The sequence below is a fragment of the Eretmochelys imbricata genome, chromosome 5 (assembly GCF_965152235.1).
Source record: "Eretmochelys imbricata isolate rEreImb1 chromosome 5, rEreImb1.hap1, whole genome shotgun sequence".
Classification (NCBI taxonomy): Eukaryota; Metazoa; Chordata; order Testudines; family Cheloniidae; genus Eretmochelys; species Eretmochelys imbricata.
In genome coordinates, this window is record NC_135576.1 from 61,430,120 (window position 1) to 61,453,977 (window position 23,858).

Sequence of the window (23,858 nt, forward strand, 5' to 3'; positions counted from 1 at the left end):
TAGGAGAGTAGTAGGATAAATTGGGAGGCAGGTTGGTGGGTAGATGGAGAATGGTATAAGAAGAACATCCTATTGCCTGGCTTGCAGAGAGTGGTCACACATTCAGGAATTTGTTTTAGTTTTACAATCATATGAATTTTTTGGATGTCTTAATACAACCAAAACTTGAATTCAGAAGACCTTAGGATCGCAGTGACTGAACAGCAGTGGCAGCTTATATTGTTGTCACCCACTTCATGCTTCTGGGAATGCTACTAGTGTAACTTCTACTCTAGTCTTTCCCAGCTGGGGCAGGTGAGAGGTTTCTTAGGGCATGTCTTCACTAGCAACGTTAAAGCAGCAGCACTTTAATGCGGCCGTGTAGTCACGGCACCATCGCTGGGAGAGAGCTCTTCCAGCGCTCTAAAAAAACCCACTTCCACGAGGGGAGTAGCTACCAGCGCTGGGAGCACGGTCTATACTGCCACTTTACAGTGCTGAAACTTGCAGCGCTCAGAGATGTGTTGTTTTTTTTTTCACACCCCGAGTGAGAAAGTTGCAGTACTGTAAAGTGCCAGTATAGACAAGCCCTTTGTGAACTGTGGAGAATAGTAGGATGAGCATTTTTTGCTTACGCTTGAGGCTGTCTCTGGTTATTTGTGGTTTTTTCAAGGGTGGATCCCTTGGGGACTTCTGTCTTCTGCAGGCTCTAGGTATATTTGGTGACACTGCCACTTCAATGCCACATGTCTATGGTGGTTGAGAGTTTGCAGTTACTCCTGCTGGTGGCTGGAGATTTGACAGATTTAGTGAGTGAACAGTTCTAAAGAATCTGCTCACATGCCTTTATGACTGAGACTAGACATAAAAGGGCCATTGTCAGGCATAAGACAGATGGTTGACATTTGTGATTTGTTCAACTGGTCTTGTCTGCCACATGTCTTATCTCAGTGGCCTGGAGAGATTGTAAATGGTTGTGCTAACTATTGGCTGATGTTTAATGTTTGGTTGTCACTAATAAGACTGCAGCCATCTGTAGTTTCTTTTTGGAAAATGCACCTGATCTTATCTATATTAGTGAATATCTACTTTAATGTTACAGCAAAAAAGAAAAGGAGGACTTGTGGCACCTTAGAGACTAACACATTTATTTGAGCATAAGCTTTCATGAGCTACAGCTCACTTCATCGGGTTGCATCCAATGAAGTGAGCTGTAGCTCATGAAAGCTTATGCTCAAATAAATGTGTTAGTCTCTAAGGTGCCACAAGTCCTCCTTTTCTTTTTACGGGTACAGACTAACACGGCTGCTACTCTGAACCTTTAATGTTACAGCTGTGTCTGTATTAGCTCTGTTTGTGGCATCTGAATATGCAGTCCAGCATAATTTAGAGAAAAGGGGTTGGCTGTGTGTTTTGTGACTGATCTCAGGTGTGAGACACCTTTTCTCCATATTCAGCTGCATTTATCCTAAATGATCCACAGCTGTGCGGGTAAATTGTTGAACAAAAATAAATGTGGGATTCTGGTGCCAACTTATAGGAAGTTTTCCTTGCACAAGATTATTGCAGAACTCTGCATGATTGCCGGTCTGTAGTTGGGATGGCCAAGAACTAGAATGTCAACAGTGTTGCTACCTAAGGTGGGCGAGAGGTGCATGTGAGGAACTATATAGGAGTTTATACAAATATCTGCCAATGCTATATTTAGGTCAAGTCAGTGCTAATAGTTTCACTTACTTGAACATAGCAGTTAATTCACAAACTAATTTAACAATTTTAAAACCAAATATATATTTGAGGTTATCAAAATACATTCCAGTTAGAATTAAAGCAGTCACAACTGTATGTTGTAGTGATTTTTCTCTTTCATCTGTTCCTACCTCTTAACTTCTGTTTTCTCTTGTTGCCTTTTCTCTCCTTCCTTCCCTTTTATTACTCTTCTCTCCATTTTCAATTCTGTCATTCCCACAACCTCCCTTCACAGATCATACTGCTTCTTTTTCCTTTCCATTCCTTCTGAGCCCTCTGTTCTGCCTTTTTCTATCTTTCTTCCCTCCCTCCACCTCAGGGATGAGCAACTAGTGCAGAGGTGGGCAAACTATGGCCCACAGGTCGGGACCGTCCTGCCCCGCCCTTGAGTTGCCTGCCCCCTCCCCGGCTGTCCCCCTGCCCCGCAGCTTCAGCACACCGCGCCCCCAGCGCTCTGGCCCACCGCTCTTACTGGGTAGCACTGGTGGCGTGGCTGGCTCCGGCCGGGCAGCTGCAAGCTCCTGCAGCTCTGAGCAGCATGGTAAGGGGGCAGGGAGTGGGGAGGTTGGATAAGGGGCAGGAGATCCCGGGGGGCGGTTGAATGGGGTAGAGGTTCATGCAGGGGCAGTCAGGGGACGGGAAATGGGGGTTGGATAGGGGTGGGAGTCCCAGGGGGCCTTTTGGGGGCGGGGGTGTGGATAGGGGTCAGGGCAGTCAGGGGACAGGGAGCAGGGGGGTGGGATCCTGGGGGTAGTTAGGGGTTGGGGTCCCGGGAGGAGGTGGTCAGAGGGCAAGGAGCAGGGAGGGTTGATGGGTCGGAGGTTCTGAGGGGGGCCAGGCTGTTTGGGGAGGCACAGCCTTCCCTACCTGGCCCTCCATACAGTTTTGCAATGCTGATGTGGCCCTCAGGCTAAAATGTTAGCCCACCCCTGAACTAGTGGCTTGGGGAACATTCCTGGCCTGCCAGATCATTTTATTTGTCCTGCCCATAGGTGGGGTCACAGCCTGAGAATTTTTTTTTTTTTTTTTTTTTTTTCAGTTGAACTGGGTTGCTGAGGGGCATGTCTTTTAGTAAAGTTGCTGCTGCCTCAGACCACTTTGCTTCCCCATCAGCACAGGCACTGATTCAGACCACACCACGCAGCTCCAGTTACTGCCTCTTCAGTGGCTGGCTGAGTGGGAGGTAAGAAACACAGGTTCTGGCCAGGCCCCTCTCCCCCCACAAAGCAGTGGGTGGATGAGGGTAGGGTTCACTTCGATCAACAGAGAGGAAGTAACTAGAGCTAGGTGGCATGGGATGGAGCCATAGTCTGCGACTCTGGGAATTGGAGTGAAGCCCATGATTGGGAGCAGGAGCCCATGCTCTCGGTTGCAATGCCTGTGTCAGGGTTCACTCTGAACTGTGGGGTACAGATGTGGGGACCCGCATGAAAGATTCCCTAGGCTTATTTCTACCAGCTTAGGTTAAAAACTTCCCCAAGGCACAACTCCTTCCTTGTCCTTGGATGGTACTGCTGCCACCAGCAAGTGAGCTAGACAAAGATTTAGGAAAAGGACCACTTGGAGTTCCTGTTTCCCCAGAATATCGCCCAAGCCCCTTCACACCCTTTCCTGGGGAGGCTTGAGAATCCTATACCAACCAAATAGGTAAACAGGGTGAGCACAGACTAGACCCTTAGGTTTTTAGGACACTAAAAACCCATAAGGTTCTTGAAAGCAGAACTTTAAAGAATAAAAGTAAAAGAAGCACCTCTATAAAATCAGGATGGAAGGTAATTTTACAGGGTAATAAGATTTAAAACAAAGAGGATTCCCCTCTAGGCAAAACTTCAAAGTTACAAAAAACAGGAATAAACCTCCCCCTTAGCATAGGGAAAATAATGTATTTCCTTGCTTTACTTACAGTTTTTGTAATGTAGATTCTTATTTCTGGTAGGGTTTTAGGAGAGGTGTGTGGGGTTTTTTTTTTCTGCCTTGGTCCTCTCTGTCCCAGAGAGAACAACAAAAGGCACAAAAACAAAACAGATTTGAAAGGATCTTCTTCCCTTATTGGTCCTTTTGGTCAGGTGCCAACCAGGTTATTTGAGCTTCTTAACCCCTTACAGGTAAAGGAGGGATTTTATGGTACCCTTACCTGTATGTTTATGACAGCCTGTCATTGGTCCAACCATGTATCGGTCACTCATGGTGGAGCAGGGCTCTGCCCCACACCCCTTGGCTCTGGTTACTGCTTTCCCAGTGGCTACCCTCTTGTAACGGACCTGACCATGTGAATATCTGGCTTTGATTTGCCATGCTGCTCATGGGCCCTTCTGAACAGGTTTTGAATCGGCCAGGGTAATGTGCAGCCAGCTTTCACACCTGGGGCCAAAGAAGGGATCCCATGTGAAGCTGTGGCCAAAGACAATGTGACTCAATGCTGACAGCCACCCTCTGATCATATTTGATGGTCGTCTGAGGGCTCTGAACTTTGCTGATGAGACTGCCACGCATTTGGCTTGGCAAGCTCTTCGTCTGATAAGAACATAATTGGCTGCCAGCTCCCACAATATGATTGTGCCCAGCCCCATTGTCTGCTTTGCTGAGGGGCGGGGAGCATTTCTGCCAGTGAGGAGACAATAACCAGAGCTGGGTGGCACAGTGGCAGATCTCCTTCCTTTTTGACGTGAAAGAGAATGGCGTGAAAGAGAATGGCATGAAAGAAAATGGCCAGGCAGTGGAGAAAAAACATTAAGAATGTTTTACTTTGTTGTTTTCATTTATTAATCCCCTGCTCTTCAGCACATTGAAAAAAGGTTAGTGAAAGATTTATGTGTACACTGTTGGGTTTTGGGGTTTTTTTTTTTTTTTTTAATTTGAAGGTTGTGCTCTGAAGGGTTTTTATATTTTAAGAACGCTTTGGTTTTACACTGTTAATACACAATTAATTGTATGTTTACACGTATACTATACCAAACGTTTCGGATTTATAAGATATGTAGATTCTTTTAATTTAAAAAAAAAAAAGTATGGCCTGCCAAAGAGTTTTAGTGGATTTTGTGGCCCTCCGCTACCTTAAAGTTGCCCATCCTTGCCTTATTTTCTGCTCCTTGCTTTCCTTGCTTCTTTGCTTTGTGGCTTATTTCATCCCTGGCTTTGTTTGGTTCCAGCTTCCTGTGGTTCTCTGGTTTCCTCTCCTGCCTGATACTGTTTAGAGTGTTGGGAGATCTTCTTTGCTGCTCTCATATTCTTGGGACCACTTTTGAAGTTCTCCAGCTTAGAGATCCTTAGGCTAACTGTGAGATTAAACTGGTTGGTACATAAGATAGGAAATAAGATATGAGAACTATTCCCCTGTTCTCAGTAGATTAGTATCCAGGATGACAATCTCTGAAGAGAGGGCATGGATAGATAAAATGTCATATAGACAACTGCCCGCTTATTCACCTAGAGATGACCCTTATAGGTCACCAATGAGGAACATTGGTGCAGAAGCTCATTATGCTGCTGCCTACCCTGTTTGGTTTTTTGGGGGGTGGGTGGGGGAAGGGAAGGGAGTGGAGATAAAACAGACTTCCCTCTTCAGACTGGCAATCTAGAATCCTTTAACTTACTACTAAAAATGGAAATAAAAGAATAGATTGCCAATCAAAAGCAACACTGCAAAACAGGTATTGGCAGTATAGGACACTGCAGACAGGAGAACAGGAATCTTGAACAGCCATCTGAACAGGAATTCTGATTAGCTCCTCTGTCTTAAGAGGAAAGTGTTGCAAACGGTGTTCGAGACTACTATGGCCCAACTGCTCTCCGCTTCTCTGGTCTCAGTGCTTGTCTACATGGGGACACTCAGGAAGGTTAAAGCAAAGGGATACTTAGGGTTTGTCTACAGTTACGGCACTGTAGTGGCGCAGCTGCACTGTTGCAGCTGTGCTGCTATAGAGCTTAGTGAAGACACTACCTCTGCCGATGAGAGCGCATCACCCATCAACTTAGGAAATTCACCTCCCCAACAGGTGGTAGCTATGTCGAAGGAGAAGCTCTCTTGTTGACATTGTGCTGTCTACACCAGGGGTTAGGTCAATATAACTACATTGCTTAGGGGCGTGGAAAATCTACACCTCTGAGCGATGTTGTATTGACTTAAGCTTGTAGAATAGACCAGGGCTCAGGAAAAGTAAGGTGAATTAACTAAAACAATGAAGTTAATATGTACAAGTTAAAGCACGTCTAACCCTTCAAGGTAGACGTTCTCATTCAGAAGTAAAATGGCCTTAGTTCTCTGTAGCATGGTAAACAAAGGCCACTTTACCTCTGAAATGAGAGCATCCACGCAGGATTTAATGTTTTAATTTATGCATGTTTACTTTGCAGGTTTAGTTAATTCTCCTTAATTTTCCTGAGTGTCCCTGTGTAGATAGGCCTTCAGAGAAGAGGTTTTCTTTAGCTGTAATTAATTAGAAACCTGAAACAACTTTAGTGTGTAAACCTTGTTATGATAAGTGTCAGTGATAAATCAGTAACCATAGTTACTTCTTGTGACCAGAACTAGAGATCGTATGTACAGTTATTATATAGTCTATAAACTGCAAACTCTTAATAGGTAGCTTGTTAGTCAATACACCAGAATCTTTTGTGCAGGCTTTTTAATAGAAATATACAGTGTAAATTTTTAAAATTTGCCTTGAAAGTTCTATAAGTACGCAGCAAAGTGTTTGTGTATCCACCCAAAAAGATCCTACAGTACTTTAACAATATCATAGAAATTACTGCATACTTTTACAATTGAAGCTGATGGCACTGCTTTATTTCCTTAGTAATACAATTTTGAAGTTAAATGATTGAAAGAGCAACGTATATTTCTGCATGCAGTGCTTATTAAAAATACTGTGAGTTTGAACTGCTGTTCTTTCTTAGGATTTGATGCATTCATAAGCTTACTATTAGTGCAAAAATTGTTTCCCAGACAAGAAAATTATACAGAGAAATTACAAAACACAAACCCACTCTTCTATTTGTTGCATCTCGTCAGTTCAAAAACGTAATTTATCTATTTTTTTGTGTGCAAGAATATTTGTATAGACACTCTCTTGCCTATAATAATAATAATAAAAGACTCTTGATGCATTTTTTTTTTCCCCTCTGTAGGACATTTTTGACAGTGACTGGTACACCTCTCAAAATCTTATTGGAGGAGCTGATATCATTGTGATTAAATACTCTGTAAATGACAAATCTTCATTTCAAGAAGTAAAGGACAGTTATGTTCCAATGATAAAAAGAGCATTAAATCATTGTTCAATTCCAGTCATAATTTCTGCTGTTGGCGCAAGAAAAAGCGGTATGTATTAAATCTCCTATTATAAACAGCTGAAATATTACCTTGAAGTTAGATGTTGGGTAAATCACAATGAAGTCTGATTACATCTTCAGTCCAGTCATAGTAAAAAGTTATTGTTTTCTTCAGAGTTTGTCCCATTGACAAAAAGATGTGATGTGTTAAGGTGTTGTAGATTGACACTGATTAATTTTAATATCAATATTATGCGTTTTTAAATTGTTGAATAAAGACAATGAAAATTAATGATATTCTTTGATCTCTCTCAAATAACACTCCTGTATGGCTCATAATCTTCAGGAATTGAACCAGGAGCTCTGGATCTGCTTTTGGAGCTAAAAGTCTGTTAGCTTGGAGGGACTAAGAACTACAGTGTGTTACGGTGCGTGACACTGGGACAGGACTAACCCTTCTGACTACAAAGTGGGGAGAGATCAAGACTGTACTCAAGATCTTGTGGAGCCTCTAGACATCAGTTTTGATTTAAACACATAACTGTAGTGTGCTCTATATTCCAGAGCAGTGGTTCTCAACCTATTTACCATTGTGGACTGCATATGCAGCTCTCTGTGTTATGTGGGCCGCATCCACATTCATATATATAAAAATACCTGTACATCTTCTTTCTTTTTTTTTTAAAGTTTTTAGTATGTGTTATGGCAGCCATATAATGCAGAGACAGGATGCCCTGTCCAGGGCAGGATGCCCTCCCCTCCCCAGGGATGGCCCCCCTCCAGCATTCAGTCCCGCACTGCCCCAGATAAACCCAGCCCTTCACCTAGGGATTGCCCTCCAGACCCTCCCCCATCCAGGGACTGTGCCCCAATATCTAGCCCCCCATCCAGGGACTGCCACCAGTCCCCCAACCTAGAGTCTCTCCCCCATGCACTGGCCACACACCCCTCCCTGCACCCCCTCAAGTCGTCCCCCCCCATACCCACTGGTCTCCTGCCTCTTCAGGTGGCTCAGCTGTGCAGCCCATGCTGCCTGTCTGCTGCCGTGGTCCTAGTACCGGGGAGCCTGCTCCAGCCAGGGTCACTGGACCTGCGAGTGTGTGGGATAAGGTGGGTGCCAAGCACCCTGGTCTCTTGCTAATGCCTCTGGGCCCAATCCTGCAAGGGGAGCTGATGCCTCAGGGCCAGATGGTGTGCTGCACCATTTTTGCACCCTCCTGCCCTGCCCTAGTTATGGCCCTGAGGATGTCACATGGGCCGCAGCTGTGTGCTGGTTGGGCCGCAGGTTGAGAATCACTGTTTCAGAGTTCCCATGTACCAATATTAAAAAAAATAATAATAATAATAAAAACTAGTATAGTGTTTAAAAAGGGAAAAAAGGCACATCGGGTACCAGAATAATTTTAGTAAAATAATTTTAACATAATACAGAATATTTCACTGTGATTAAAAATTGCAGTCATGGTGTGTAAACTTCTCAAAATTCTCAAACTAAGCAGAATTAAATGTGGCCTGTAATGGACTGGGAGACCTCCACTGATCACACGTTACTGCATTTGTTATGTGTGGTACTGTGTTGGTTCTGCCTACACTAGGAAAATTTCTTTTCTTTTGGCTTTTTAAAATTTGTTTGATGTTGATAGTTTGGTGTTTTTCATTCTTTATTCTATACTTCTTCCAAGCATTGTGGTATTGCTGATTTTTTTTTTTTTTTTTTTTTTTTATAAACCTTAAAAGTCAGACCAGGACTTATTAAAGAAATCTGCATCTGTTTTACTTAGGGCAGCATTTTAAATTTGACATGGTATGAATTAAAAAAAGGGATATATGAACTGGGTATTCTCGGAGGCAGATCGTATAAGCAGATTTCTATCCCATGTCAATACTGTATAAACAATCAAACCAAAAGAACTTTATTTTATTTTATAATTTCTGTGGAGATATTACCCAAGTAGGCCTTGGCAAAATTGAATGTATCTCTCTTCAGTGAACCAAAAAGAGCTGCTATTCTGTATTTAAAACCTTGTGAACAGTTTTGTAGTTCATTGACATGGTAAAACATGAGAGCTTGAGTAATGTAGGTGGATGATAAATCTTCCAGTTGTTCCAGAGTAACAGCCGTGTTAGTCTGTATTCGCAAAAAGAAAAGGAGTACTTGTGGCACCTTAGAGACTAACCAATTTATTTGAGCATAAGCTTTCGTGAGCTACAGCTCACTTCATAAGCTTTTGTGAGCTACAGCTCACTTCATCGGATGCATCCAATGAAGTGAGCTGTAGCTCACGAAAGCTTATGCTCAAATAAATTGGTTAGTCTCTAAGGTGCCACAAGTACTCCTTTTCTTTTTGCGAATACAGACTAACACGGCTGTTACTCTGGAACAACTGGAAGATTTATCATCCACCTACATTACTCAAGCTCTCATGTTTTGCCATGTCAATGAACTACAAAACTGTTCACAAGGTTTTAAATACAGAATAGCAGCTCTTTTTGGCTCACTGAAGAGAGATACATTCAATTTTGCCAAGGCCTATCTCTCTTCAGTGAACCAAAAAGAGCTGCTATTCTGTATTTAAAACCTTGTGAACAGTTTTGTAGTTCATTGACATGGTAAAACATGAGAGCTTGAGTAATGTAGGTGGATGATAAATCTTCCAGTTGTTCCAGAGTAACAGCCGTGTTAGTCTGTATTCGCAAAAAGAAAAGGAGTACTTGTGGCACCTTAGAGACTAACCAATTTATTTGAGCATAAGCTTTCGTGAGCTACAGCTCACTTCATTGGATGCATCCGATGAAGTGAGCTGTAGCTCACAAAAGCTTATGAAGTGAGCTGTAGCTCACGAAAGCTTATGCTCAAATAAATTGGTTAGTCTCTAAGGTGCCACAAGTACTCCTTTTCTTCTTCCAGTTGTTGTTGTCCGATATAATGAAGTGAGGGTTAATTTAACTAACTATATATTTGGCTAAGCCAATTCTTTTACTTTTTACTTTTTCCTATAAATTTGTTTCATAACATATGCATCACTTCAAATGACCCTGAACCTTTGTATCTTTTTTTTTTTTCTTCTTGATAGTGAAAATAAGCTTTGGAAATAATTTTATTGGGAGAGTAGGCAATATTTTGCTAAGTTTAGGCTTGGATCCTGTATTGTGATCTGTCTGAGCAGACTGCTGTGCCACACACAGCCTCTCTGATGTTAGTAGGCCCTACTTATAGAGCCCTACTAACTTCAGAGGGGCTCTGTGTAGGCACAGCTATCTGCTCAAACAGATCACAATACAGAACTGGGACTCAAATAGGTATGGAGCAAAAAAAATTGTTGGCATAATTTGCTTCTTGCTGAGGTGGTTGGACAGTGTTTGGGTTGTGAGATGTATACATTATGAAAGAACATGTTTATAGATGGACAGAAGTTTTTTCTATTGTCTGTTAAAGCGAAGCCACCGTGACTAATGCAAAAATAATTGTTCCTTCCTCAATTAACCAGTGGTTCCAGGGAAATAAAGTACAAGGTTCTGAACCAGGGGGGCAAACTTTTTGGCCTGAGGGTCGCATCAGGTTTTGGAAATTGTATGGAGGGAGTGGTTAGGGGAGGCTGTGCCTCCCTAAACAGCCAGGCATGGCCCGGCCTCTGCCTCATTCTCCCCCCCCCCCCCCCGACTCCCTGTCCCCAGCCACCCCATCCAACCCCCCCTCCTTCCTGACTGGCCCCCGGGACCCCTGCCCCCATTCAACCCCCCACTCCCTGCCCTCTGACCACCCCCAAACTCCCCTCTCTATTTAACCCCCGCTCCCTGCCCCCTTACTGTGCTGCCTGGAGCACCGGTGGCTGGCGGCGCTAAGCTGCACTGCCTGGCTGGAGCCTGCCATGCCACCGCGCAGCACAGAGCACCGGGTCAGGCCGGGCTCTGCAGTTGCGCTGCCCCAGGAGATCCTAGCCCCGCTGCCCCAGGGTGGCAGGTTTGTAGAAATTTTGATGGTGCCCAAACTCTGCCTCTACCTGCCTAAGGCTCTGGGAGGGAGTTTGGGTGGGGCAGAGGAGGTCTGGGGTGCAGGCTCTGAGAAGGAGTTTGGGTGCAGAAGGGGTGAGAGGTTGGGCTCTGGGAGGGAGTTTGTGTGGGGGAGGGGGTCTGGGATGCAGGCTCTGAGATGGAGTTGGGGTGCTGGGTTCAGGCTCTGGGCTGGGGCAGGGGGTGGTGGTGCTGGAGGGGGTGAGCAGTGCAGGCTCTGGGATGGAGTTTGGATGTAGGCTCTGGGCTGGGGCAAGGGGTGGGGGTGCGGGAGGGGGTGAGGGCTCTGGGAGGGAGTTTGGGGGAAGGAGAGGGTGTGTGGGAAGGGGGTGGAGGTGCAGGTTCTAGGATGAAGTTTAGGTGCAGGCTCCGGGCTGGGGCAGGGGGTGAGGGGTGCAGGCTCTGGGAGGGAGGGGGTGCAGGGGTAAGGGCTGTGTGGGGTGTGGCTGGGGATGAGGAGTGCAGGGGTGTGGGCTCAGGGCTAGGGCAGAGGGTTGGGGTGTGGCTGGCGATGAGGGGTTTGGGGTGTGGGAGGGGGCTTAGGGCAGGGGTTTGGGATGAGGGGTTTGGGGTGTGGGAGGGGGCTCAGGGCTAGGGCAAAGGGGTGGGGTGAGAGCTGTGGGGTGGGGCTGGGGATGAGGGGCTCATGATGCAGGAGGGGGCTCGGGGCAGAGGGTTAGGGCGTGGGGGGATGAGGGCTGGGGATGAGGGGTTTGGGGTGTGGGAGGGGCTCAGGGCTAGGGGTAAGTGGGGGTGAGGGCTCTGGCTGGGGGTGCAGGATCTGGGGTGGGGTGGGGCTGAGGCGTTTGGGGTGCAGGCAGGCTGCCCCGGGGCTGGGGCCAGAGAGGATGACTCCCCCCAGTCCTCTCCCCACCGGCAGCAGTGAGCTCTGGGGGGAAGGCCCCTCTTCTCTGCCCCAGCAGCACACTCACCACTGTCACTGCACGTTGTCCTAGGGCCCCTCTCAGGTCCAGGAAGCCCCCTCACTTCCCCTGTGGTGGTGGGGGGGGAGGGAGGGGCTGCCATCACATGTGCGCCTCCTCCACTGCTGCTGCTCCTCACTGTAGCTTCACTGGGATGAGGGATGGGGCTGCCCCTTGCCTGGGATGGGGCAGGAGTGGTGACTGCGGGCAGAGGGGTCCCCTGTGCTGGTGGAGCATCCCACCGGAAAAGGGAAGGGTCCGAGGCAGAAGGGCAGGGTCAGGGTCAGCCTGCCTTGCCACTAGGGATGGGGGACACTAGGGCCCTGCGGCGGCAGTTGATGCCGAGAGCCTGCAGAGCAGAGTCAGTGTGGAGCTGCAGGGGACAGGCAGGGATGGTCTGGGGGCCAGGGGACACTTGCAGGAGGTGCGGGGGTGAGAGGGTGGCAGGCAGGGCCAGGGGACAGACCTGGCCCCAAACATTGGTGGAGCCCAGGCCCTGAATATTGCTGAAGCTTGGGCACCATGGGCCCATACAACTTGCCGGCCCTGCTGTCGCCTAGAGCATTGTGCCGGCAGTGCTGTGAGCTGAGGCTGCAGGGGAGGGGGAGTAGTGGAGGAGGGGCCGGGGCTCAGGTGCTGGGCAGGAGGGTCCTGCGGACCGAATGTGGCCTACGGGCTGAAGTTTGCCCACCTCTGTTCTGAACAGTCAGTCACACAGGACACAATCATGACTCACTATATAAACTTGCACAGGGAAGTAAAGGGACCATAAAGGTAATGCTCCCCCTTACCTCTTTGCACATGTTTCCTGCATCCCCAGTCACACTGCAGGGGACAGAACAGTCTCTATGGGGCTGCTGCTTCTCTCCCACATATAACTGGAATCATGTAATTACTTCCATAGCACATGGGGGCTAATTTAGATTTGCACAAGCATCTTTAATGCTGATGATTCCTATCTTTTCAGTGCTTGATTTCACAACCTTCACATTCTTTTAGTGTGGTGGTTTTTTGTTTTTGTTGTTGTTGTTGGGTTTTTTTATGTTAAATTCAGTCTGTGTCAGATAGTTAATATTCTGACTTGCAAGAAAATGTTTGATTTCGTAATGTACCAGTATTAGAGACACAAGGTGGGATAAAGAACATCTTTTATTGGAGCAACTTCTGTTGGTAAGAGAGAGAAGCTTTCAAAAGCTTTTCTATCTCACCAGCAAAGGTTGGTCTAATAAAAGATATTGCCCTACCCACCTTGTTTCTCTAATATCCTGGGACTGACACAGCTACAACAACACTGCATGTACCAGTATTAATTAGTTAACTCTTTGATTTGTTGCTTACTATATATGTTCTTTAAGAAAAATGTTAATAAATTGGAGAGAGTCAAGGGGGGCAACAACAATTATAAAAAATTTAGAAAATGAGGGCTATGAGGAAAGGTTGAAAGAACTGGCTGGGCATGTTTAGTCTGGAGAAGAGAAGGTTGATGGGGGGTCATGATAAACTATCTTCACATGTATACAATTGTTATATAGAGGATGGTGATGGATTGTTTTCCATGCCCACCAAGAATAGGAGAAGCAGTAATCAGCTTAGTTTGCAGTAAGGGGGATTTAGGTTTCATGTTAGGAAAAGTTTCTAACTACAAGAATAGTTAAGCACTGGAACAGGTTACATAGAGAGGTTGTGGAATCCCTGTCATTGGAGGTTTTTAAGAACAGGTTAGACAAACACCTCTCGGGTATGGTATAGGTATACTCACTCCTGTCTCAGCAAGGGGGATGGACTAGAATTGATCTCTTGAGGTCCTTTCTAGCCCTACATTCTGTGATTCTATGATATAATGTATATCTTCACTAGTATTTACAAGCCAATGGGTAGTGGACTATTTAATTAAAATGTCTTCTATAAATCTTTTGTTTTCTCAGAAGTACCTTGTACTTGTCCACTGTGCAGTTCAGACAGAGGGAGCTGTGTTACTGCTTCTGAAGGGATTCAACTCGCTAAAGAGCTAGGAGCTACTTACCTTGAATTGCACAGTCTCAGTGATTTCTATATAGGAAAATATTTTGGAGGAGTGGTAAGTGAGAAACTGTACTAAGCATGAAGATTTTATCTTTGCTCTGCTATCTCTCTAAAGCCAAATTTTGGCTTTAATTTAAAACAGTGTGTACCATGTAAATGAGAATTGGATAACTGGGACAGTGACTCTGGGGCCTTATCTACACAAAACTTTTTTATCTAAAATTTTCCACTGGTGGTGCATTTTCCCCAGTTTTAGCAATATTGGGAGTACTAGAACTCCCTCTGTTGCAATCAACTTCAGGAAGTTTTTTGACAAACTCAAGGAACAGATCTTTTTCCTAGTCATATAATCTACTGTCCTGTCATTTTAATAATATGCTCCAAATTACTCAAGATGCTTAGGTGAGATGTTTGGTGTTAATTGCTCCATTGCTTACAGTTGTGTTCTACTTGTAAATGAGCATGTTATTGTGTTTGAATTTTAATGTATGCCTGAAATTTTTTTGTTTTCAGTCTTTAAACAGTTTAGAGTCTCCAGCAGTCTGTCCAGTCAGTTAAAATAAAGTTGAGCTCATTTCTTTTGCCTGAAAATGCAAAACAAGGGGAAGGAGAGTGATGAAAAAAATAAACCATGAACATTTTTATTACAAGTGAAACGTACATTTGTTGAGGCAAGGACTTTGGCCAGGTCTGCACTACAAAGTTTTGTCAGCATCGCTGTGTCTGTCAGGGTTGTGAAAAAAACACATAGGTATGTGGTCATAAATCCAAGTGTAGATGTAGCTGTACCACAGAAGAGTGCTTCTGTGAACGTAGCTAATTAGAGAGACAAGATGGGTTAGGTAATGTCTTTTATTGGACTGCTCGTGAGAGAGACAAGCTTTCAAGCTTACACAGAGCTCTTCTTCAGGTCTAGGAAATGTACAAAGTGTCACAGCTAAATACAAAGTGGAAAAGATTGATTAGAATAAATAGTCAACACACATTTTGAAGGGACCATTCAAGGTGAAGTGGACTGTTAACACCTCTCCAGTCATAGGGGAAAAAATGGGTGGGTGTGGGGGAAAGGTTGGTGTTAACACCTTCAAAAGACAGGCCTGGGAGCTTAAATTCATAACTTTTGTATGCATAACTTTGCATACAAAAGATCATGGACTAGATAGAGACAATGAATTTATGGCTTGTTACAACAATCTGTAACCCATTTAAACCCTCCACCCAGTTTCCCCGCCTCCCCTCTCCTCCTCCTTATGACTGGAGAGTTAACTGGGCACTTCATTTTGAAGGACCCTTGAAATGTGTGTTTAGCAAAAGTAGTTACAATCTGTTCTACCTTGTATTTAGCTGTGACGCTCTATACATTTCCCAGACCTCAGTGTAAGCTTGAAATGTTGTCTCTTTCTCCAACAGAAGTTGGTCCAATAAAAGATCTGACCTCACTCACCTTGTCTCTTTAATATTCAGTAGGGACCAACACGGCTGCAACAGCACTACATACAGCACTGTTAATGTCCTTCAAGAAGGTGGTGTTACTGTGCTGGCAGAACTCCTCCTACTGTCGTCATGCTGCATCTGTGCTAGGAGGCTGTGCTGTTATAGCTGTACTGGCAAAGCATTTGTAATGTGGAAAAATACTTTCTTTGTGTTTTTATATCCGTATAGGTAAAGTGGTACAGCCTCCCTCCCTGACTGTGGATGAGTTACGCTGGTATTAAAGGTGCCTTAAAACTGTTTTCACAGTTGGGGTTGTACCAGTATAACTATTTAGGTTTTAAAAAAAAAAGTTCTTCTTTGAATGATGTCCCTTTTGGGTGCTCCACTGTAGGTGTGTCAGTGTCCCCTGTCTGGGATTAGAGACCTTCATTAGCAATGCTGGTTGGACCACACGTGCGCACCTCCCCATCTCGCGCCGTGCGTGGCATGTGTACATACAGCACTGTGCAGTCCAGCTGCCTCCCAGTTCCTTTTAAACTGCCTTTGGTCTGGGATGGAATCCGCAGCAGAGCCCACCTATCCTTTGAATTGTTAGATAGTGCCTTACCTGTTAGTTTTTAGTGTAGTTTAGTAGTTAATACTTTCCTTTATCATCCTCTACCTTTATTTAAAAAAAAAAGTTTCCTTCCTCTTACCCTCCCTGTTAGTTCATAGCTTAACATTTTGTTTTCCTGTTTCCCGTCCTTCCTGATTGGGAAACTTTCTCCCTCGTCCTTATGCTCAGATCTCCTGAGTTTAAGTGGTGTGTTTCCTGCCAGGAGGCCTTCCTGGTAAGTGACAGTCACCCACAGTGCATCCACTGCCAGGGAGAAGGACATGTCCCGCAGAAGTATACACATTGCTTCAACCTGACTGCCAGGGCCAGAAAAGATCAAGACATTTTGGCTGTGACTTCTCACTGAGTACAGCATTGTACCCTGTACCAGATGCTTCCGCTGCACGGTTCTCACACTCTGGTAGCTCATCCACTGATCCTCATTCGCCAAGTCATTCTAAGAGCACATCTTTTCCCCGTGCCGACAGGAAGAAACAAGCCCCCTCATTGCTCACTGCCTGCCAGAACATCATTTCCTGCAAGATCAGTTTCGGATATGAGATATAGCTCCAGAGACTGTCCGAGTACCTACAGTATCGCAGCTAAACATATGTCTAAAGGCGCTAAACGAGCAGACCTGCAGGCATCAGCATCATTTCTCAGCACCAGAGACCGCAATGCAAGACCTTAAACAATAGTGCTGACTGCCCCGACCAGATCAACTTTGTGTGTCATGGCACCAACGAAACCACTGGCACTGGCAGCTCTGTCAGTACTGACATCGCTTTCGGCACCAACAAAACATGCGGCACTGGCCATGCTTGTGTCACTGGTTCAGCCTCCAGCACTGAGCAAACCCTTGGCACCGAGCAAATCCTCGTCTCCATCTGCTGGCTGCTCAAGAGAATGCACCTTTCCCTCAGCATCGATTGCATCTGCTGATGGGGCTTTCTCCTCTCCAGGAGGTCAGATACCCCAGGGACCTACTTGTATCTGACCTGCCTGAGTCACAAGTACTCGGACATGAGCTCCCTCCACCTCTGTTCTCTTCTCTGGAGTCACAGCACTGCTCCCTTTCCCCTCCGAGGATGGCACCATCCTTCCCCCATGAGAAAGAAGAAGAAGACTACACCTTCCCCTCCTCCCCCCCCTCCTTACATCTGGGACAGGCACAAAGCACATCATCTACACATCCTCACTATCCATGATGCCTAATCACCCCAGGACAACACCATGTGCCATTTCTGAGCCTCCTATAGAAACCCAGCCAGAGGTGGTGGAATGAGACTCCAGACCAGAATCTGTGGCAGCAGTTGTAAATCCAGTTCCAGGAACCCAGTCAGAACCAGCCCAAATATCGAACTGGCAGAGCAGTCAGTACCAGAGCCCATGCTTGCAACCCCACCGGAGTCAGGGGAGCCAGTACCAAAGGACGCCACAGAACCTACACTGCAGCAGCAGCTAGACCAGCACAAGAGGCTCAACTGGAGACTGAAATACCACCTAACGCAACAGCGGAGAGCGGTTCACAATCAACGGAAACAACCCCATCACTTGCATTGCTTCCAATGGGACTAAGCCCAAGTCCACAACCCAGCGAGGAACTAATGTCTCCCGCATCAAGGAAACAGTTCCAGGTAGAGCAGGAAGCGGATGAGAAACTCACAGGAGTTGTGGACGACGGCACAGAGCGACCCACCACCTCTCAGCTTTTCTAACAGGTCCAGGTTTATTATAGAAGGAGGACTCTTATACAAGGAGACTCTTTCTGGTGGGCACAAAGAGAACTGGCATCCTCAGAGACAGTTGGTAGTTCCAGCTAAGTATAAGGAAAAGCTCTTGAGCTTAGCCCACGATCACCCTAGTGACCATGCTGGGGTGAACAGGACCAAGGACCGTGGGGAAGTCATTCCACTGGGAGGGAGTGGGCAAGGATGTTTCTACCTCTATCCAGTCTTGTGAGGTGTGCCAGAGGATAGGAAAGCCCCAAGACCAGGTCAAGGCCCCTCTCCAGCTACTCCCCATCATTGAGGTTCCATTTCAGCATGTAGCTGTGGATATTCTGGGTCCTTTCCCTAAGAAGAAACCCAGAGGAAAGCTGTAGATACTGACTTTCATGGATTTTGCCACCCAATGACTAGAAGCAGTAGCTCTAAGCAACAACATGGCTAAAAGCGTCAGCCAGGAATTGGCAGACATTTTTGCCAGGGTAGGTTGGCCCTCCAACATCCTTACAGATTTGGGAACTAACTTCCTGGCAGGGACCATGAAACATCTTTGGGAAGCTCATGGGGTGAACCACTTGGTTGCCACCCATTACCACCATCAAACGAGTGGCCTAGTAGAAAAGTTTAATTGGACTTTGGGGGCCATAAGTAAATTCATGAATGAGCACTCCAATGATTGGGACCTAGTGTTGCAGCGGTTGCTCTTTGCCAACAGGGCTGTACCACATCCAGTTTGGGATTTTCACCCTTTGAACTAGTTTATGGCCGCGAAGTTAAGGGGTCATTACAGTTGGTGAAGCAGCAGTGGGAGGGAGTTACATCTTCTCCAGGAACTAACATTTTGGACTTTGTAACCAACCTGCAAAACACCCTCAAGGACTCTCAAACCCTTGCTCAAGAGAACCTACAGGATGCTCAGCAAGAGCAAAAGGCTTGGTATGATAAACATGCGGAGAGCATTCCTTCAGAGTAGGTGACCAAGTTATGGTCCTGAAAGCGCTCCAGGCCAGTAAGATGGAAGCATTGTGGGAGGGGCCATTTATGGTCCAAGAGCGTCTGGGAGCTGTTAATTACCCAGACCCTACCCTAAAACCTAAAGTATACCATGTTAATTCTCTAAAGCCCTTTTATTCCTGAGAAATCAAGGTTCTCCAGTTTACAGCCCAGGAGAGAGATGCACTGAGTGGCCTGAAGGAGTCTACTATGACGGAAAAAACAACGGTGGTGTGGAAGAGGTGAGCCTATCCATGACCCTTGGGCTCAAGCAGCGACAGCAAATGCAGGAGCTGGGCATCAGCTTCATGCCAATGTTTTAAGCCACCCCAGGATGGACAGAATGGGCAGACCGCTCCATTGACGCACGTGATGCTGGCCCAATTAGAGTCCAACCCTACTGGATGGCTCCTCAAGCCAAAACCGCAGTTGAAAGGGAGATCAAGGACATGTTACAGATGGGTGTAATCCTCCCCTCTGAGAGTTTCCCAAACCAGATGGAGAAATCAGCTTTTGTATGGACTACTGTAAGCTAAATGCCATAACTAGGCTAGAAAACTATCCAATGTCACGCACAGATGAGCTGTTGGAGGAACTGGGACATGCCCAGTTCATGTCCGCCTTAGACTTAACTAAGGGGTACTGGGAAGTGCCGCTAGATGATCCTGCCAAGGAAAGGTCAGCCTTCATCACCCATGTAGGGTTGTGTGAATTTTAATGTACTCCCTTTTGGACTGCGAAATGCACCCATCACCTTCCAGGGATTAGTAAATAACCACCTGAATAGATTTGGGGAATTTGTAGTTGCCTACCTTGACGATGTGGCAATATTCTCAGATTCGTGGGCAGAACACCAAGCTGTCTTCCAGCGCATAAGGGAGGCAGATTAATCATTAAGGCCAAAAAGTGTCAAATAGGCCTAAACAGGGTAATGTACCTTGGACACCAGGTGGGTCAAGGTACTATCAACCCCCTACAGGCTAAGGTAAATACTTTCCAAAATTGGCCTGTTCCTAAGTCAAAGAAGCAGGTCCAATCCGTCTTGGGCTTGGCCAGGTATTACTGACGATTTGTACCACATTACAGCCAAATTGCCACCCCACTGACAGACCTGACCAGGAAAAAACAGCCAAATGCTGTTCAGTGGACTGAGAAGTGGCAGACAGCCTTTAACCAGCTTAAGGTGGCCCTTACATCTGATCCTATATTGAGGGTCCTAAGCTTCGACCACCTGTTCATTGTAACCACAGATGCCTCCGAGTGTGGTGTAGGAGCAGTTTTAATGCAGGAAGGACTAGATCAACAATTCCATCCTGTCGTGTTTCTCAGCAAAAACTTTGAGGGGGAAAGCCACTGGTCAGTCTCAGAAAAAGAACGTTACACCTTTTGTGTATGCTCTGGAGAAGCTACGCACATGCATTTGGGGACGGCAGTTTCACCTGCAGACTGACCGTGCTGCACTGAAGTGGCTTCACACAGTCAAACAAACAAAACTTCTTTGGTGGAGTTTAGCTCTTTAAAACTTTGATTTTGAAATACAGCACATTTCAGGAGCCTCTAACAAAGTGGCTGATGCACTCTCCCAGGAAGGTTTCCCAGAATCAACCGGGTAAAAATGTCTCTGCATTTTAAGTCATTGTAGTCCTTGAAATGTAAAAATCACTGTTTTAGTTTTTCATGTAATTATTAGTAAAGTTAGAGGTGCATGTGTCTTATTAATTCTGTTTCCTAAACCTCCAGGAAGAAATCCCAGTCAGTGTGGACCTGACCTGAACCAGGCTGGGCAGCACTGTCTGTGATTTGGGGGGCGTGTGAGACATGAAGGGGGAGGAGTAGCTCCTTTTGATGGACAGCCAGCCAGTTAGCTGTAAAATCCCTCTGAGTCTGTTCTCCGCTTGCTTTACCCGTAAAGGATTAACAAGGCCACAGGTACAAGAGAAGAAATGGGTACCTGCCAAAAGAGCCAATTTGAAGGTAGAACTTCTTAAAATTGGGGAGAAAAAACTTTCCCTTTGTCTGTTGCTCTCTGGGCTACAGGGGTGGAGCAGCAATGCTATGTAAATCTTGAACCAGGTATAAAAATTCATCTTCCATACCTAGAAGAAATTATTTGGATACGGAATGTTTAGACACAGTCAGGTTTATTTTTTATTTTGGCTTGTGAATCGCCTCTGTGCTAACCCCAGATGCTTTTGTTTGCTTGTAACCTTTAAGCTGAACCCCCAAGAAAGCTATTTTGGGTGCTTAATTTTTGTAATTGTTTCTCTTAAGATCTAGGAAAGCCTAAGTTGCAGGTGTATATTTTCCCTTCTTGTTTTTAATAAAATTTACCTTCTTTAAGAACAGAATTGGATTTTTGGTGTCCTAAGAGGTTTGTGCATGTTGTTTGATTAGCTGATAGTCACAGCTAATTTCCTTTGTTTTCTTTCTCAGCTCTTCCCAGGCAGGGGGGTGTGAAAGGGCTTGATGGTATCCCACAGGAAGGAATTCTCAAGTGGCTCCTTCCTGAGTTCAAAGGGTTTTTTTTGTTGTTGTGTTTTTTTTTTTTTTTTTTTTTTTTTTGCATTTGGGTGGTGGCAATGTTTACCAAGCCAAGGTCAGAGAAAAGCTATTGCCTTGGGAGTTTAATACAAGCCTGGAGTGGCATGTATTGATTTTTAGATCCTTGCAGGCCCCTCTCTTCTGCACTCTGACTTACAGAGTGGGGATTCAGCCTTGACACCTCCACATTAGCCATACTGAAATCCGTGGGTCAAATACAGATGGCAGTTTGGGAAGTCTCCCATAGAACAAAGCCAGAGGCCTACAAATTCGCCATCCCTATCCATCTCTTGATCACCGGAGACTGATAATGGATGAAGAAGAAGAACCGGAGGAAGAGGTTACACTGCCACTCTGTTTCTCCTCTTCTTTCCCCGATGAGGCTATCATACCTCTACCCCCTATGTCAGCCAACGACTTTAAACACTTCCAGGAGCTGTTTCACAGGATAGCAGACTCCCTCCAGATTCCTTTGGAGGAAGTGAAAGAACAGCATAAACTGCACAACATTCTGCACACATCCTCATCCTCCAAAATAGCCCTCCCTGTCAATAAGTCCCTTCTCGACTTGGCCAACGTGCTCTGGCAGACCCCAGCATCCATCTGCAAGTGGGCCAACAAAAAATATTACATCACCCCACTCCAAATTCCTTAGTTGTCAAGGCAGTGCATGAAAAGGGATGCCAATACCAACCTAGATCCACCCCTTATGACTGGGATTGGAAGTGATTGTATCTATTTGGCTGCAAGATTTATTGATCTGCTATGCTCCAATTCCACGTCTCCAACTGTGAGGCCAAATAAAATTACGTCAGTTATTACAAAATCCTGGAACTCTGTCATGACCTTCCTGATGCCATGAAGGAGCAGCTCCAGGCGCTTATATCTAAAGGATACCTTGGCCCATATAGCTTTACAATCCTCCTTGGATTCTGCAGTTACTGCTGCCTGTTCCATTGTGACTGCTGTAGTCATGAGTTGGGTCTCATAGCTGCACCTTTCTGGGTTTCCCAATGAGGTACAAACCATAGCTGAGGACCTGTCCTTTTGAGGTTCCCAAATTATTTGCATAGGGATGAGTCATATATGGATATATACTCATATATGGATGAGTCCCTGCACTCCCTGAACGCTCAAGTACTCTATGCTCTCTCTGCATCTATATGCTAGTGCTGAAGAGACGACTGCGGAAATAGCAGTACCCCTGCAATCCTGAGCACTGTTCTCTCCTCATTTATGGTACAACACTGTTAACAGAAGCCCCCTACCAAGTGCAGACATACAACTTCTCAAGGGCTATGTCTCTCACACCTTCGGCCAAACAACAATTTTTAAAGGTGTGGTTGAGGCCCCAAGAAGCCTTCCCCCTGTTCAGGTCTCAGCAGCTATGTCCAGCATCCCACCAGTTTGACGACCATTTAGCCCCTTTCCATCATGGCAGCTAATTACTTTGTGTAAATGGGTTCTAGAGGAGTGGTTCTCAACCAGAGAGAGGGGTATACCCTTGGGGGTATGCAGAGGTCTTCCGGGGGGTTGATCAACTAATCTAATATAGATATATGCTTGGTTTTACAACAGGCTATATAAAAAGCATTAGCGAAGTGAGTAAAAACTAAAATTTTATACGATGACTGGTTTATACTGCTCTAAATACTATACACTGCCACAGCCTGACTGCCAGGGACAGAAAAGATCAGGACATTCGGCTGCAACTTCCAATTGATTTATTTTCTAATTATATAGTAAAAATGAGAAAGTCAGGAAATTTCTGGTAATAGTGTATTGTGTAAAAGTGTACTGTGACACTTTTTTGTATTTTTGTGTCTGATTTTGTAAGCAAGTAGCTTTTAAGTGAGGTGAAACTTGGCATACGCAAGACAAATCAGACTCCTAAAAAGGGTACAGTAGCCTGGAAAGGTTGAGAGCCACTGTTCTAGAGGTCATCAAGGAAGGGTACTAGATCCCATTCCTATCTATCCTTCCTACCCACCCACCCACCCTCCCTCCCAGTCTCTTTAGAACACATTCTACGGGAAGAAATAAACCACCTTCCACAACTGAGAACGATAGAACCGGTCCCATCCCTTCACAGAGGGAAAGGTTTTTATTCCCATGATTTTCTGATCCAAAAGAAATCCAGCAGGTGGAAACCGATCCTAGACCTTCAACAAGTTTGTCAAACTGCACCACTTCAAGATGGTTACCCTATCCATCATTATGTCAGCACTGGAACAGAGGGACTGGTTCTCAGCCCTTGACCTCCAAGGCACGTATTTTCATATCACAATAAACCCTGCCTACAGACAGTTCCTCTGATTATCATGGGAACCAATCGCTATCAATAGAAAGTATTGCCCGTCATACTTTCTACAGTCCCCCTTGAGTGTTCTCCAAAGTCCTCACAGTAGTGGCTGCCTACCTATGCAAAGAGGGTATTGTCATATTTCCATATTTAGATGACTGTCTCCTCAAGGCCCCATCTGAACAGTATGCCCTTCATGCTGTACGAATGACAATGGACCTCTTCTTGAATCAAAGGCGGCACGAGAGCTGATTTTCAGTGGCACTCACACTGCCCGGGTCCTGGCCACTGGTCCGGAGGCTTTAATTTTA

General features: G+C 45.6%; 1 protein-coding gene across 9 annotated transcripts in view; it reads left to right on the plus strand.

Annotated features, from left to right (window-relative positions):
• Positions 1–23,858, plus strand: part of RHOBTB3 (Rho related BTB domain containing 3) — a 74,842-nt gene that overhangs the window by 9,242 nt on the left and 41,742 nt on the right. For all 9 annotated transcript variants that reach the window (XR_013346160.1, XR_013346159.1, XR_013346162.1 and 6 more), the window contains 2 exons: positions 6,856–7,048; positions 13,859–14,010. Coding sequence is in view for 5 of the 9 variants with exons in the window: in XM_077817205.1 (XP_077673331.1) it covers positions 6,856–7,048; positions 13,859–14,010 (345 nt within the window). In the remaining 4 variants the exon portion in view is untranslated. The remainder of the gene's footprint in view (positions 1–6,855; positions 7,049–13,858; positions 14,011–23,858) is intronic.